Source organism: Oncorhynchus tshawytscha, linkage group LG27 (genome assembly GCF_018296145.1).
Source record: "Oncorhynchus tshawytscha isolate Ot180627B linkage group LG27, Otsh_v2.0, whole genome shotgun sequence".
Lineage (NCBI taxonomy): Eukaryota > Metazoa > Chordata > Actinopteri > Salmoniformes > Salmonidae > Oncorhynchus > Oncorhynchus tshawytscha.
Window position 1 is genome coordinate 8,456,876 of NC_056455.1, and position 16,259 is coordinate 8,473,134.

The following is a 16,259-nucleotide window of genomic DNA, read 5'->3' on the forward strand; positions in this document are numbered from 1 at the left end:
AGTTCAGATCTACATTTTGTTCATAAAAGTAAACTCATTGGCCCAAACGTGTGTTTTAGGGCAGGTTTATCTAAAGGCATTGGTCTATTTAAAGAGATATTGTTGGATGTTGAGTGAATGACTAACAATACTTATGTAATTGTGTACCACTACTGTGACCTGCTCAGTTTAACCTTTCAAGTTATTTCATTTTTCACTTCAGATGTAATTGTATTTCTCAGAGTCCCTGTTTTAAATATATATATATATATATATATATATATATATATATATATATATATATTAATATTCTGTTTGCATCTTAAATTGTTTTATTTTACAACTAATATCAGTTACAAACAAACAAAATGATATACTACAACTCTTTCAGACAGCACACGTTGTTCAACTCATTGCATGTCTTATTACAGTCTCTGTTACCAAAGAAACAGTCAAATATACAGCATAGAAAAAGTCAGAAAATGATCCAGACACCAGAGCAAAAAGAGATGCAGAGCTATGAATAGCCATATTGCAGAAGAGGGAAAAACACAAATAACCATAGGTCCTCTTTGGCCAGCAATCCTCTGGCAGGCTAGCCAAGAGACAATTTCTTAAAATAATGAGCACAAACATTGGTCGTATGCTGTAATGTCCAGACAGCTTGTAGAATGAGCTCCACAGTGTGTTCACAGACAATGAAATCACCTAAAACCACATGTCAAAATGCTCATTAGGTGATGATACTTTCTATGTAAACACAATATAATGAAGGAAAGGGGTGGGGTTTGCTGTTTCCATGGCTGCCAAGTCTCAATGTGATATGTCTAGAGATACCCTCCGGTTAGTAATACCTAACTTTCAGTTCAGTTCACAAGAAATACATAATAAACACAAAGATGAATATTTTTGTAAGCTGAGTCAGCTTGTCTTCATAATCTCTGGTCCACATCAATGCTGTATTTACAGTCAAATTAAATAAACAGTACATCAAGTACAATCAGTGTCGATATTATGTAGCGTGATTGCTGTCTAGTGAACGTTTTAGACTATCAAGCAATCATTCATTTCTCAGATGTAAACTCGAGTAGCATGAGAGGTGCAATCAAAAAGGGAGAGTTGAGTTGATGGGCTCAGCGTTACTTTGCAGCAGTAATGACCCGTTTATTTATCCGGTCTCTGTGGGGCTCCAGACAGCTGCTAATGTGTCACCTCCAAGCCCCAGAGAGGCTCGACTTCCAGGGCCTGCTGTGTGCTGATGTTGGTCCCCTGGGTCTGGGACTCTGCCTGCTCAGCATCACACTGCATCCTCTCAGGTCTCTCCCTGCCCTGTGGGTACTCAGTCTTAGGCCCTCCACAGTCTGGCCCTTGCCCTGCTGGCTGCCCTGCCAGATGTAGGGATGAGTCCAGTGTGTGGACAGGGCTGGAGCCCACCAGGTCATTCTTCCTAGCTCTGTTGAGCAAGCCCTGCCCCTGGGTGGTTTGGTTGTGCGTCTGATTATATGTTGGGCTGACAGACGTGTAGACCCCAGACTGAGAGCTGAAGGCGGTATGGAGCTGTGGTTGGCCGGTAGGGGTCAGTGAGATGTGGATAGGCGTTGGGGAGATGGACGGTGAATGGCTGCGGTCAGAGTTGAACTGGACACTCAGGGAGGGGTGGGACTGGCTGAGGCTGCCTGGGGAACATAGGGGACGAAAGGTACTGATGGTGGGGATGGAGGCTTTGTACTCAACTTGACCAGGACCCGCACCTGAGGGTACTGGGAAGGCAGAGTTGAGGTTCAGAAGAGATGGCCCAGTCCGGCATTGGGAGTGGCCCATGTAGGGAGAGTTGGGTGTAGTTCTGGAGGTCGGGAAAGGCCTGTACTGGGCTTCAAGTCCCTGACCAGTGGTTATGCCTCTGTCCGAGCAGCACGGATGTAAACAGGATGACCTGGGATTGGACGTCTGGTGATGGTGTTCAACCTCCACCTTCTGACCTCTGCCCTGGGGGGGCACCCCACCATAGGCCCACATGTTCCTGGCAGGGTGGCTGAGGGGGACATGTTGGACGTGAGATGGGTGAGGTCCAGCAGGCATACTGAAAGGCACCCGTGTCTGCCAGTCATTGGCAGCAATCATGTTGCTGTTGGGGTTGGGGTTAGGGGCCATCTGCAGGCCAAAAGGATAGGTGGAGATGGCAGAGGGGTAATGTAACATGGTCACATGGGCCTGCAGGAAATGCATCATCTCATGGAGCTCCTTGGTCAGGTTGGACACCTCCTGGTTAAGGGTATTCATCTGGAAAAGAGATGGCACGCAGAATAATGAAAGCTACAATCTGTTGCTTGGTTGAATAGTAATTATTCCAAGGCAGGAGACATAAGCATTAGAGTTCTATTGTCTCTTTCTAGGTCAGAAATGGTGGAAACCAAAAACAAGCACAGCCATAAATTATCAGTCGGTGTTACGTGAGCTTTCAAATCTGGAGCATCTCCAATTTAACAATCCTACATTTTATTTGAGGAAAAATGTCTTTCAATGTTCTCTTGCCTACATAGCCTGAGTGGTGTATTTAATGCTGAAAGTGTGTCAGGGATGACCTGTTTTTAGACACTCTTTAGGGTAGAGCGAAAGTGGAGTACGGAAAATGAACTGGGAGAACAAAAAAGTTTGTGTCTCTTGAGGTCTCTCTACCTAGATGGAGCATATCATTCATTTATCAGTTCATTGATACATCATTATGTTGGCTTATGTGTCCCTTTACTCTGTCAATGTGATTGTATGTTCCTACCTCTTTGTTTAGCTGGCTGATGTTCTGTCTCACCTCCTCTGTTTCCAGAAGTAAGTTGGCGCTAACCTGGAATGGGTCTATGGGGGGGATGGGATGGACAAGGATGGATGAGATCAGTGCTTTCACACCCCACGCCAACATAAAGTACTTTGCTCATACCATTTCATTTGTATGAGTAGCCTACTTGTACTGCTTTGGATCATTCTAATAAAGCAATTTTCTGACCAATCATTTCAGTATCCTTGCCTAAAACACGTTTCTATTTACTGTTAGAAATCCACTGATAGAAAAACATAGTTTTTTGTAGTTAAACCATTGTTTAACCTGAGCCCATTACCTTTGCTATTGGTCTTTGCCTCGCCTTGATCCACATTGAAGTGAAAAGACTGCCCATTATCCTCAATTCCATCCACAACCCTAGAGGAGATAGGAAAGAGAGGTTCACACTTAAGTGGGTTATGATTAAATATGAAGTGATTTTCAGTTAAATAAATTTAACTGTAATCTGTCTTTGCTGTTATTACCAGGTAAATCGATTGGAAAATGTGATTTACTTTTTGGTTAATGGTTATAGTCTTATCATCCTACAAAACGTAGGCTCAGGTACTGGGCTAATGAAATACAAACGCTAGTCATTTTGATTGACAGTTATGTCTCATTACTCACCTGGGGCTGAGGTCCAGAGGGCTGACACAATGTAGGGAGGGTATGAGCAGCTTGGCTGGCCTATGGGATGAGTTGTGATCTGTGACCATGGTGGGCACCGGGGCTAGAGTAACCTCCTCATTGGACAGCAGCTGAGGGGAGGGGCTACTGCCTCTGCAGCCCTGGGCTGGAGAGCGGCAGAGACGGAGTGTATTGACACGTCGAAGCTCCTCCCCCAGCAGGCTGCTGAAGCCCGGGTGGCAGACGGGGCTGCTCAGGCCATGCATCAGTAGCAGCCGCCCTTGGTGGGATGCACCAGTGGGACAGTGGCTCATGTCCTCACCAGACTCCACGTCTTCTGCCTCCACAACGAAGGGAAGCTTGTGGTCCTTATCAGCTCGCTCCTGAGGGGCAGAGGGTGGGAGAGGAGAGGCATGAGTAACAGGTTCTCTGTAGTTCTCACAAACAATCATGCATGTCTTCCAGTAGCCTATTGCTAGTGGAGGAGGAGAGACAGTGTGGAGTGAAACACACAGAGTTTAATTTGATTTTAGCTGCCGGTAATGGGTAGCAGGGGCATCATGCACCCTAAAAATCTGAGGGGGCACAGAGTATGTGAGGATGGCTGGGGGGGTTGTCCGGAGGGGAGCTGGTTGGAGAATTGTTATATTTTCAAACACCTGAAACAGCTTTCTCCTGCAATCTAGAGCCATAGCATTTTCTATGAAGTCAAGTTTAGCTAGCCAGCTAAAGCCAGATACTTTTAGATACTTTTATCTCCCAACCTCATAACTAGCTACCAAGCCATTTTAGGCTGTCAAAGTTTGCTAGACTCTAGAAAACCAAGCAATTACTAAATGTACTGAATAAACTTAGTCTTTCACCCAGATTTTAGCAGAGATGCAGAGAAGCATATTTTGTTTCTTTAAAAAATAACCACCAGTCAAGAGGTACGCTTAGATATAGAAAAATACTAGGAGGTAATATCCTAGGCATGTTAGTGCAGTATATTGAGATTTGTGTAGAATAGAATTAGGTATAATGATTATGGCTCTAATTTGAAGGAACATTTGTTTCAGGTGTTTAGAAAATGCTACATTCTCAGGGTCCACCCCCCCTCCGGACCACTATCGCTCCATCCTCACCTACTTCGGTAACAAGAAATGGTGTGTAATTTCCTTCTAATATCTGTTCTGCTGTGAGTCAGTGCTGTTCCTTTCTCTTAGTGGCAAACATAGGAAATTAGGTGCACTGAGGTGAACTGCCTTCTTGGCATTTTCAGTAGGAGTCAGATTATTTAGCTGTTATGACCTCATCGTGGCTTATAATTGTTATTCTTCAGAGTGACATTTTTTCTGTCAGATTATTATTTAATTTTTTTACGTTTATTGCTACCAGACAATTTTCACATTCTGGTAAATTAATTTTGAGAGAATCAGTTAACTCCCACGCACAATGTAGAAACATTAACACGTGGACACTCGCATGTCATAGGAACACACATGCATGTGCACACACAAGGTCACACACACTAAGGCATATGCCTAGTCCAACACCCACTCAAATACAAAAAAACAAGAGTACAAAATCCGCCTCACAGAGATACCGAGACACACTAATGACAGCCCTTTGTTAAGCTCTCAACAAAGGTGGAAAAATGGGGCTGTGAGAGTTGCAATCATGCTTCTTTCAGAGTGAAGTTCTATCTGGGAATGGGCTAGATCAGAACATTGTGTGCAGTCTTTTATCAAGTTATATGTTCACCTAAGAAGGAAGGGCAACAGGTCAGGGCCCAGAACCCTCATATCCACTTCAATCATTTAAATGTCTCTGTCCCAGACCAAATATTCAAACACTTTGAAAAATGTAATGATGAGTCAAAAAGCCTATTCACATCTCAAGGTGTAAATATTTTACTTGGACATTTAGCTTAAAATATTCTGGCTATGACTACAAACGTTCTGAGCTCTGAATTGTTCTGAGCTCTGAATTGACAATATTATGTTGGCTGTGGCTGTAGGAGCATCCCTGAGTTATCTGTCAGTAGCAGACTGATAGGTCATAGTAATCCCCATCTGTAGTATAGTAATAAAAAGGCACACATTTACCTGAGAGAGCCAAGGGGACCGTGAGAACCTTGTCAGCCCCTGGACAGTGAGTCAGAATGAGTCACAATTCCATTACAGTTTACACAGGCCACACAGAGTAAAGTTTGAGTGAGTGATTGAGTGAGCATGTGGGGTTCTCACCTCTGCCTCGCTGCCCTCTCTCAGGTTGTAGGTGAGGTTGTGGTGGATATCAGAGCTGAAGCGACTGCCATACTCTGGGTAGAGGCCCAGGACCTCCCTCAGGGCACGGACACTGATGTGCTGCAGGTCACAGTAGGTCAGAGCCTTCACGTCCGCATTGGTCTTGATCACCTGGTCTTGCGCTGTCAGGTCTGCCCCAATCAGATCACCTTTGCCTAGAGACAGATTACCCAATTAATAATCTGACTTGACTTGATGCTTCTCTCATACACTATAATGACAACCTCCATATTGCTGGGATAACAATTGAGGGATAAAGAAAACTAGCTCCCTATTCCCCGTATAGTGCACTGCTTTTCTGGCCAAAAGTATTCCACTATAAAGGGATTAAGATTCCACTTCAGACGCGGCCAAAGAGTTGAAAACAGAGACGGATCGCCGACACGAGAGACAGAGAAAGGAAATTATAAAAAGAAAGTGTACTCCAGAACAGGGAAGTGAGTTGTCTAAGACGTACCCAGGATAGCAAGGACCATTTCGTCCTTCAGCACCTCTAGAGACCCAGAGCAGACAAAGTAGTTGGCCTGCAGCGCGTCCCCCTGGCGGATGAGGTACTCTCCCGGGGCACAGAACGAGGTCTTGATGTGCAAGGAGAGGGAGCGCAGACACCCCCTACTGGCCCGCTCAAACACTGGCAGCTGCAGGATGTCCTTGTTCAGGTGCATGGCGATGTCCGCACGCAGTTCGTCTGGGAAGTCATGCAGCAGCTGACAGGAGGAGAGAAGGAGGACTTCAGCACCCACAATGCAATGGTTTTGTATCAGATTACAGATCAGATTGTATCAGATTAGAGGTACCAGAGAGGGACAGTGGTGTCCGAGGATCAAGGCTAAAGGAATGCTCTTGTCATATGAGATGCGAGACAGTATAAACCAAGTTCAAGCCTATGAACACTGTGTGGACAGCCAATCAACAGTTATTCACAAACATGTATTCTATGTATTGTTGAAACACACAATTCTCAGTGAGTATAAAATATCTTGTATTTTGTGTTGGACTCTAGCTACATTTTGGCGAGTGGCTACACACTTCAATGTACAGTAGTTGTTTTCATGGAAGCCTTCTTAGATGACTCAAATCTCTACGTATAATGTGCACTGTTGGTCTTGTTTCACAAACGCTAGCCTGGCAGTAAGCACCAGCTAAGAGGTGTAATACATTTGCAAGTTCTCGGGTCCTTCGTAGCGTCTGTTGTCGCGCCTTCAGCGGAGAATAAATTATGAAGCTGATGTCGAGAGGGTGTAAATGAGTACCAACATGTTTAATCCTATCGCCGTAGTCTAAAATGTTTTATGAACTTGTATTTATTCAGGGTAGCCCAAGTGAGACCATGGCCTCATTCACAATGGTGCCCTGAGTACAAACACCTTCTCACAAACAGGAAGAAAAATGTGCATTACAAATAAATAAATAAATAACCACACCTCAACACCACGATATCAACAAATAATACTCTAGAATCAATCGAAACAACTGCAATCCCAAACTGCCGAATCAAGGTGAAAGGAATTTTGTAGGTCGTTCCTACAATAGGGAGCACTTTTAGGCAATACTAGATCTAAGCCCATCACTGTGAACAAAATACTACTTTCTAAAAGAACCAATCTAACCACATTGGGCAGAGACTGAGAGAAGATTGGGAAATAAAGGTAGAGATGACCTAGATGTAAAATGACATGTCTGATTTAGAATCCGCCATCCCACACGGAGACACGACTAGACCACGAGGCCATTCATGTCTGAATGTGACAATACACACCCACACTGTCAACACCATCTGATCGAAAGACCTTGGCAGTGATACAAAAGGTTTCTTTCGAAAAGATTTCTTTCGAAAACTACTCCCAACATAAGGTGTACTCTTTCTGAAAGGCTATTTATTTACATCTGAAAATGTATAAAGACCAGTCTGTCAGTACAGTATGTTTGTCTACCCTAATGGCTGCATCCCAACGGTCCATCGTTATCCTAAAGTGTGCACTTGCCCACTCCCCATCAGGGATTTGAACTAATGAACTAATCACTGATCATAATCTTGATGTGATTGGCCTGACTGAAACATGGCTTAAGCCTGATGAATTTACTGTGTTAAATGAGGCCTCACCTCCTGGCTACACTAGTGACCATATCCCCCGTGCATCCCGCAAAGGCGGAGGTGTTGCTAACATTTACGATAGCAAATTTCAATTTACAAAAAAGAAAAATGACGTTTTCATCTTTTGAGCTTCTAGTCAGGAAATCTATGCAGCCTACTCAATCACTTTTTATAGCTACTGTTTACAGGCCTCCTGGGCCATATACAGCGTTCCTCATTGAGTTCCCTGAATTCCTATCGGACCTTGTAGTCATAGCAGATAATATTCTAATCTTTGGTGACTTTAATATTCACATGGAAAAGTCCACAGACCCACTCCAAAAGGCTTTCGGAGCCATCATCGACTCAATGGGTTTTGTCCAACATGTCTCTGGACCCACTCACTGTCACAGTCATACTCTGGACCTAGTTTTGTCCCATGGAATAAATGTTGTGGATCTTAATGTTTTTCCTCATAATCCTGGACTATCGGACCACCATTTTATTACGTTTGCAATTGCAACAAATAATCTGCTCAGACCCCAACCAAGGAACATCAAAAGTCGTGCTATAAATTCACAGACAACACAAAGATTCCTTGATGTCCTTCCAGATTCCCTCTGTCTACCCAAGGACGCCAGAGGACAAAATTCAGTTAACCACCTATCTGAGGAACTCAATTTAACCTTGCACAATACCCTAGATGCATAAAAACAAAAAACATTTCTCATAAGAAACTAGCTCCCTGGTACACAGAAAATACCCGAGCTCTGAAGCAAGCTTCCAGAAAATTGGAACGGAAATGGCGCCACACCAAACTGGAAGTCTTCCGACTAGCTTGGAAAGACAGTACCATGCAGTACCGAAGAGCCCTTACTGCTGCTCGATCATCCTATTTTTCTAACTTAATTGAGGAAAATAAGAACAATCCGAAATTCCTTTTTGATACTGTCGCAAAGCTAACTAAAAAGCAACATTCCCCAAGAGAGGATGGCTTTCACTTTAGCAGTGATAAATTTAATGAACTTCTTTGAGGAAAAGATCATGATTATTAGAAAGCAAATTACGGACTCCTCTTTAAATCTGCGTATTCCTTCAAAGCTCAGTTGTCCTGAGTCTGCACAACTCTGCCAGGACCTAGGGTCAAGAGAGACGCTCAAGTGTTTTAGTACTATATCTCTTGACACAATGATGAAAATAATCATGGCCTCTAAACCTTCAAGCTGCATACTGGACCCTATTCCAACTAAACTACTGAAAGAGCTGCTTCCTGTGCTTGGCCCTCCTATGTTGAACATAATAAATGGCTCTCTATCCACCAGATGTGTACCAAACTCACTAAAAGTGGCTGTAATAAAGCCTCTCTTGAAAAAGCCAAACCTTGACCCAGAAAATATAAAAAACTATCGGCCTATATCGAATCTTCCATTCCTCTCAAAATTTGTTGCGCAGCAACTCACTGCCTTCCTGAAGACAAACAATGTATACGAAATGCTTCAGTCTGGTTTTAGACCCCATCATAGCACTGAGACTGCACTTGTGAAGGTGGTAAATGACCTTTTAATGGCATCAGACCGAGGCTCTGCATCTGTGCACCTAGACCTTAGTGGTGCTTTTGATACCATCGATCACCACATTCTTTTGGAGAGATTGGAAACTCAAATTGGTCTACACGGAAAAATTCTGGCCTGGTTTAGATCTTATCTGTCGGAAAGACATCAGTTTGTCTCTGTGAATGGTTTGTCCTCTGACAAATCAACTGTAAATTTCGGTGTTCCTCAAGGTTCCGTTTTAGGACCACTATTGTTTTCACTATATATTTTACCTCTTGGGGATGTAATTCGAAAACATAATGTTAACTTTCACTGCTATGCGGATGACACACAGCTGTACATTTCAATGAAACATGGTGAAGCCCCAAAATTGCCCTCGCTAGAAGCATGTGTTTCAGACATAAGGAAGTGGATGGCTGCAAACTTTCTACTTTTAAACTCGGACAAAACAGAGTTGCTTGTTCTAGGTCCCAAGAAACAAAGAGATCTTCTATTGAATCTGACAATTAATCTTAATGGTTGTACAGTCGTCTCAAATAAAACTGTGAAGGACCTCGGCGTTACTCTGGACCCTGATCTCTCTTTTGAAGAACATATCAAGACCATTTCAAGGACAGCTTTTTTCCATCTACGTAACATTGCAAAAATCAGATACTTTCTGTCCAAAAATTATGCAGAAAAATTAATCCATGCTTTTGTCACTTCTAGGTTAGACTACTGCAATGCTCTACTTTCTGGCTACCCAGATAAAGCACTAAATAAACTTCAGTTAGTGCTAAATACGGCTGCTAGAATCCTGACTAGAACCAAAAAATGTGATCATATTACTCCAGTGCTAGCCTCCCTACACTCGCTTCCTGTCAAAGCAAGGGCTGATTTCAAGGTTTTACTGCTAACCTACAAAGCATTACATGGGCTTGCTCCTACCTATCTCTCTGATTTGGTCCTGCACGTACGCTACGGTCACAAGACGCAGGCCTCCTAATTGTCCCTAGAATTTCTAAGCAAACAGCTGGAGGCAGGGCTTTCTCCTATAGAGCTCCATTTTTATGGAACGGTCTGCCTACCCATGTCAGAGACGCAGACTCGGTCTCAACCTTTAAGTCTTTACTGAAGACTCATCTCTTCAGTGGGTCATATGATTGAGTGTAGTCTGGCCCAGGAGTGGGAAGGTGAACGGAAAGGCTCTGGAGCAACGAACCGCCCTTGCTGTCTCTGCCTGGCCGGTTCCCCTATTTCCATTGGGATTCTCTGCCTCTAACCCTATTACAGGGGCTGAGTCATTGGCTTACTAGGGCTCTCTCATACCGTCGCTGGGAGGGGTGCGTCACCTGAGTGGGTTGAGTCACTGATGTGATCATCCTGTCTGGGTTGGCGCCCCCCCCCCATGGGTTGTGCCGTGGCGGAGATCTTTGTGGGCTATACTCAGCCTTGTCTCAGGATGGTAAGTTGGTGGTTGAAGATATCCCTCTAGTGCGTGGGGGCTGTGCTTTGGAAAAGTGGGTGGGGTTATATCCTTCCTGTTTGGCCCTGTCCGGGAGTGTCCTCGGATGGGGCCACAGTGTCTCCTGACCCCTCCTGTCTCAGCCTCCAGTATTTATGCTGCAGTAGTTTATGTGTCGGGGGGCTAGGGTCAGTTTGTTATGTCTGGAGTACTTCTCCTGTCCTATTCGGTGTCCTGTGTGAATTTAAGTGTGCTCTCTCTAATTCTCTCTTTCTCTCTTTCTTTCTCTCTCTTGGAGGACCTGAGCCCTAGGACCATGCCTCAGGACTACCTGACATGATGACTCCTTGCTGTCCCCAGTCCACCTGGTCGTGCTGCTGCTCCAGTTTCAACTGTTCTGCCTTATTATTATTGGACCATGCTGGTCATTTATGAACATTTGAACATCTTGGCCATGTTCTGTTATAATCTCCACCCGGCACAGCCAGAAGAGGACTGGCCACCCCACATAGCCTGGTTCCTCTCTAGGTTTCTTCCTAGGTTTTGGCCTTTCTAGGGAGTTTTTCCTAACCACCGTGCTTCTACACCTGCATTGCTTGCTGTTTGGGGTTTTAGGCTGGGTTTCTGTACAGCACTTTGAGATATCAGCTGATGTACGAAGGGCTATATAAATACATTTGATTTGATTTGATTTGATTTTGAAAGCATTGGATTGTTGTAATCATTGGCCGGAGTTTGCTACCACCATTGTTAAATACATATGTGTCATGTGACCCACCTCGTTGGCGTTGATGCCGTTGTTGACAGACCAGGTGGTCTGGAAGTACTCCAACATCCTCTGTTTCAGCAGCTGGGGCAGACGGTGCACACGGATAAAGTCCTTGATGTCCTTCATACGCGTGTGGTAGAGCGAGCGCCGAGAGTACATGCGCTGGATAATGGCCGTCACGTTACCGAAGACCACTGCATGCATCAGCGCTGCAGGTCGGAAGAGGAACAGGGAACATGGGGGTCAAGGAGTATTACAAGATTACTAATTTGAGCTCAAAGCACACACATATGCAGAAGAGAGTCATACCCAGCCATCACTATGCCTTAAGACTTTTTTCAAGAGATTTGTGAAGACATCTTAATAAGTGTTTTCAAGAAGTCTTAATTAGACAGCTTGTCTCTCAAGATGTCTACTAACACTGCCTCGCTTCCAATGAACTTATCCCCATGAGCCTCGCTTCCAATGAACTTACCCCCATGAGCCTCGCTTCCAAAGAACTTACCCCCATGAGCCTCGCTTCCAATGATGAGCCTCGCTTCCAATGAACTTATCCCCATGAGCCTCGCTTCCAATGAACTTACCCCCATGAACTTATCCCCATGAGCCTGAGCCTGCTTCCAGCTTCCCCCCATGAGCCTGAACTTATCCCCATGAGCCTCGCTTCCAATGAACTTATCCCCATGAGCCTCGCTTCCAATGAACTTATCCCCATGAGCCTCGCATGATGCAGATGAACTTATCCAATGAACTTATCCCCATGAGCCTCGCTGCTTATCAATGGACTTACCCCCATGAGCCTCGCTTCCAATGGACTGAGCCTCGCTTCCCCATGAGCCTCGCTTCCAATGGAGCCTGATGCACTTACCCCCATGAGCCTCGCTTCCAATGGACTTACCCCCATGAGCCTCGCTTCCAATGGACTTACCCCCATGAGCCTCGCTTCCAATGGACTTACCCCCATGAGCATGATGCAGATGAACTTATCCCCATGAGCATGATGCAGATGGACTTATCCCCATGAGCATGATGCAGATGGACTTATCCCCATGAGCATCGATGCAGATGAACTTATCCCCATGAGCATGATGCAGATGAACTTATCCCCATGAGCATGATGCAGATGAACTTATCCCCATGAGCATGGTGCAGATGAACTTATCCCCCCATGAGCATGGTGCAGATGAACTTATCCCCCATGAGCATGATGCAGATGGATGAGCATGGTTATCCCCCCCATGAGCCTGACTTATCCCCAATGAACTTACCCCCATGAGCCTCGCTTCCAATGAACTTATCCCCCATGAGCCTCGCTTCCAATGAACTTACCCCCCATGAGCATGATGCAGATGGACTTATCCCCATGAGCCTCGCTTCCAATGAACTTATCCCCCATGAGCATGATGCAGATGAACTTATCCCCATGAGCATGATGCAGATGGACTTATCCCCATGAGCATGGTGCAGATGAACTTATCCCCATGAGCATGGTGCAATGAACTTACCCCCATGAGCATGATGCAGATGAACTTATCCCCATGAGCATGGTGCAGATGAACTTATCCCCATGAGCATGATGCAGATGAACTTATCCCCATGAGCATGGTGCAGATGAACTTATCCCCAATGAGCATGATGCAGATGAACTTATCCCCCATGAGCATGATGCAGATGAACTTATCCCCATGAGCATGATGCAGATGAACTTATCTCCCATCAGCATGATGCAGATGGACTTACCCCCCATGAGCATGATGCAGATGTACTTATCCCCATGAGAATATTATAGATGAAATTATTCCCCATGAGCATGATGCAGATGTACTTATCCCCATGAGCCTCGCTTCCAATGAACTTATCCCCATGAGCATGATGCAGATGGACTTATCCCCAAGAACCTCGCTTCCAATGAACTTACCCCCCATGAGCATGATGCAGATGGACTTATCCCCATGAGCCTGATGCAGATGAACTTACCCCCATGAGCCTGAACTTATCCAATGAACTTACCCCCATGAGCCTCGCTTATCCAATGAACTTACCCCCATGAGCCTCACTTCCAATGAACTTACCCCCATGAGCCTCGCTTCCAATGAACTTATGCCCATGAGCCTCGCTTCCAATGAACTTATGCCCATGAGCCTCGCTTCCAATGAACTTACCCCCCATGAGCATGATGCAGATGAACTTACCCCCCATGAGCATGGTGCAGATGAACTTATCCCCATGAGCATGGTGCAGATGAACTTATCCCCATGAGCATGGTGCAGATGAACTTATCCCCATGAGCATGGTGCAGATGAACTTATCCCCATGAGCATGGTGCAGATGAACTTATCCCCATGAGCATCATGCAGATGAACTTATCCCCATGAGCATGATGCAGATTAACTTATCCCCATGAGCATGGTGCAGATGAACTTATCCCCATGAGCATGATGCAGATGAACTTATCCCCATGAGCATGGTGCAGATGGACTTATCCCCAATAAGCATGATGCAGATGAACTTATCCCCCATGAGCATGATGCAGATGAACTTATCCCCATGAGCATGATGCAGATGAACTTATCTCCCACGAGCATGATGCGGATGGACTTACCCCCCATGAGCATGATGCAGATGTACTTATCCCCATGAGAATATTATAGATGAAATTATTCCCCATGAGCATGGTGCAGATGAACTTATCCCCATGAGCATGATGCAGATGAACTTATCCCCATGAGCATGGTGCAGATGGACTTATCCCCAATGAGCATGATGCAGATGAACTTATCCCCATGAGCATGATGCAGATGAACTTATCTCCCATGAGCATGATGCAGATGGACTTACCCCCCATGAGCATGATGCAGATGTACTTATCCCCATGAGAATATTATAGATGAAATTATTCCCCATGAGCATGATGCAGATGAACTTATCCCCATGAGCAAGATGCAGATGAACTTATCCCCATAAGCATGATACAGATGAACTTACCCCCCATGAGCATGATGCAGATGGAAAAGATCTTCTCAGCATCTGTGTTGGCACACACATTGCCAAAGCCCACACTGGTGAGGCTGCTCAGGGTGAAGTAGAGGGAGGCGATATAGGCACTGGGCATGGAGGGGCCGCCCATCGTACTGTTGATGTACGGGGTTTCCAACCGCTTCCCGAGCTCCTGCAGCCAGCCTGGAGAGTACAGCAGGACATGGTGGACAGAGAGTGGGAGAGGGAGGGAGAAAGAGAGAGGGGGGAAAAGGAAGAGGGAGGGAGGGAGGGAGGGAGGGAGGGAGGGAGGGAGGGAGGGAGGGAGGGAGGGAGGGAGGGAGGGAGGGAGGGAGGGAGGGAGGGAGGGAGGGAGGGAGGGAGGGCAAAGAGAGAGGAGGATAAAAAGGAAAATGCATTACAGGGATCTGATAGAAGTCCCATGAAAGAGATTGGGTTGTTTTTTCCTTTGTGTCTGCTTGACTCTCCATCCAGAGGTGATATTACAGAGTGTGAGGCATTCTGGCTGGGAGTTAAATTAGATAGTCACTGTAGGGGGGACCAGCCAAACAGTCTCTGTCCATTACTCTGTGACCTACACTTGCTGTGAGGTTGACTGGGAGGGTGTTATGGAGGGTGATGTACTGAGAGACCAGTTCAGAAGCATTTAGGCTTGTCAAGGGACCGAGTGTGCAAGGGGGCTATAGCATCTAGCTGTCAGGCAAGTGAAACGAGTTACTGTGTTACAGACACATGTAGAGGAAATAGTGGTCACACATGGCTGCTTCCTACAGTAAGCCGAGGTGCTCGACAAAAGGAAACGTTCTGTTGATGTGTCTACTGTGTGAGAGTGGTGCAACAACCACACACAATATACAAACATTCACACGCAAACACAAACAAACAGGCGCTCACCTATATCCCAGGTGACAGGGTCGCTGCTCTCTATCTCCTTGCGGCCGATGACGTACCAGACGCAGGCCATCCAGTGGGCAAGCAGGGCGAACACAGACATGAGCAGGGTCAGGACCACAGCACTGTACTGGGAGTAACGGTCCAGCTTCTGTAGCAACCGCAGCAGCCGCAGCAAACGCACCGTCTTCAGGAGGTGGACCAGCGAGGTCTGGACAGGAGGTAACGTACATGTTTACATGCAACGATTCATGTAGAGATGACCATTTGCATTGTGACAAGTGTAAAGGTCAAAAGAAGTTAGAGGGTTGAGTCATAGTCCGGTTGAAGTCGTCAGACATTATATACAGTATAGACGATCTATCCTCTGTACTGAAATGATATCTCCAGAGGCTAAAGATGCATTCATCCGTAAAGAACAGCACATCTCTTGGAAAGCTTGAGAAACAAATGATTGGTGGAAAAAGGGGCAGTTGAACAGTGAACAGTGTCACATCTCAGAAGCCCAGGTAAGATTAAGTGAGAAGGCTATTGGCTGAGATTTTAACAGTAAGACAGAGAGAGAGAGACCGATGGGGTGTGCAGCTAGTGGATAGTGGGAGGGACACTGGAGAGAAGGAAGGAGCAGTCAATAAAGCATGGAGGTGGCAAGACCTAACCTGTTACAATTCAATGCTCAGGGGAAATAAAGAGGACCAACAACATATTTTAAGAGGGAAAACGTTTATTCTGGGAAGGGCTATCAAACAAGCACTGTCTGGCCTTTCTAGGGAGTTTTTCCTAGCCACCGTGCTTCTACACCTGCATTGCTTGCTGTTTGGGGTT

The 16,259-nt window shown here is 45.5% G+C and overlaps 1 protein-coding gene across 1 annotated transcript in view; it reads right to left on the reverse strand.

Annotated features, from left to right (window-relative positions):
- Window positions 1-364: 364 nt before the first annotated feature.
- Window positions 365-16,259, reverse strand: part of LOC112225987 (potassium voltage-gated channel subfamily H member 4-like) — a 38,197-nt gene continuing 22,302 nt past the window's right edge. The window contains exons 7-16 of the mRNA XM_042307522.1: window positions 15,438-15,645; window positions 14,532-14,726; window positions 11,556-11,755; window positions 6,164-6,413; window positions 5,647-5,861; window positions 5,506-5,544; window positions 3,419-3,801; window positions 3,090-3,169; window positions 2,753-2,829; window positions 365-2,259 (exon numbers count right to left, since the gene is read on the reverse strand). Of these exons, the coding sequence (XP_042163456.1) occupies window positions 1,180-2,259; window positions 2,753-2,829; window positions 3,090-3,169; window positions 3,419-3,801; window positions 5,506-5,544; window positions 5,647-5,861; window positions 6,164-6,413; window positions 11,556-11,755; window positions 14,532-14,726; window positions 15,438-15,645 (2,727 nt within the window). The 3' untranslated portion in view covers window positions 365-1,179. The remainder of the gene's footprint in view (window positions 2,260-2,752; window positions 2,830-3,089; window positions 3,170-3,418; window positions 3,802-5,505; window positions 5,545-5,646; window positions 5,862-6,163; window positions 6,414-11,555; window positions 11,756-14,531; window positions 14,727-15,437; window positions 15,646-16,259) is intronic.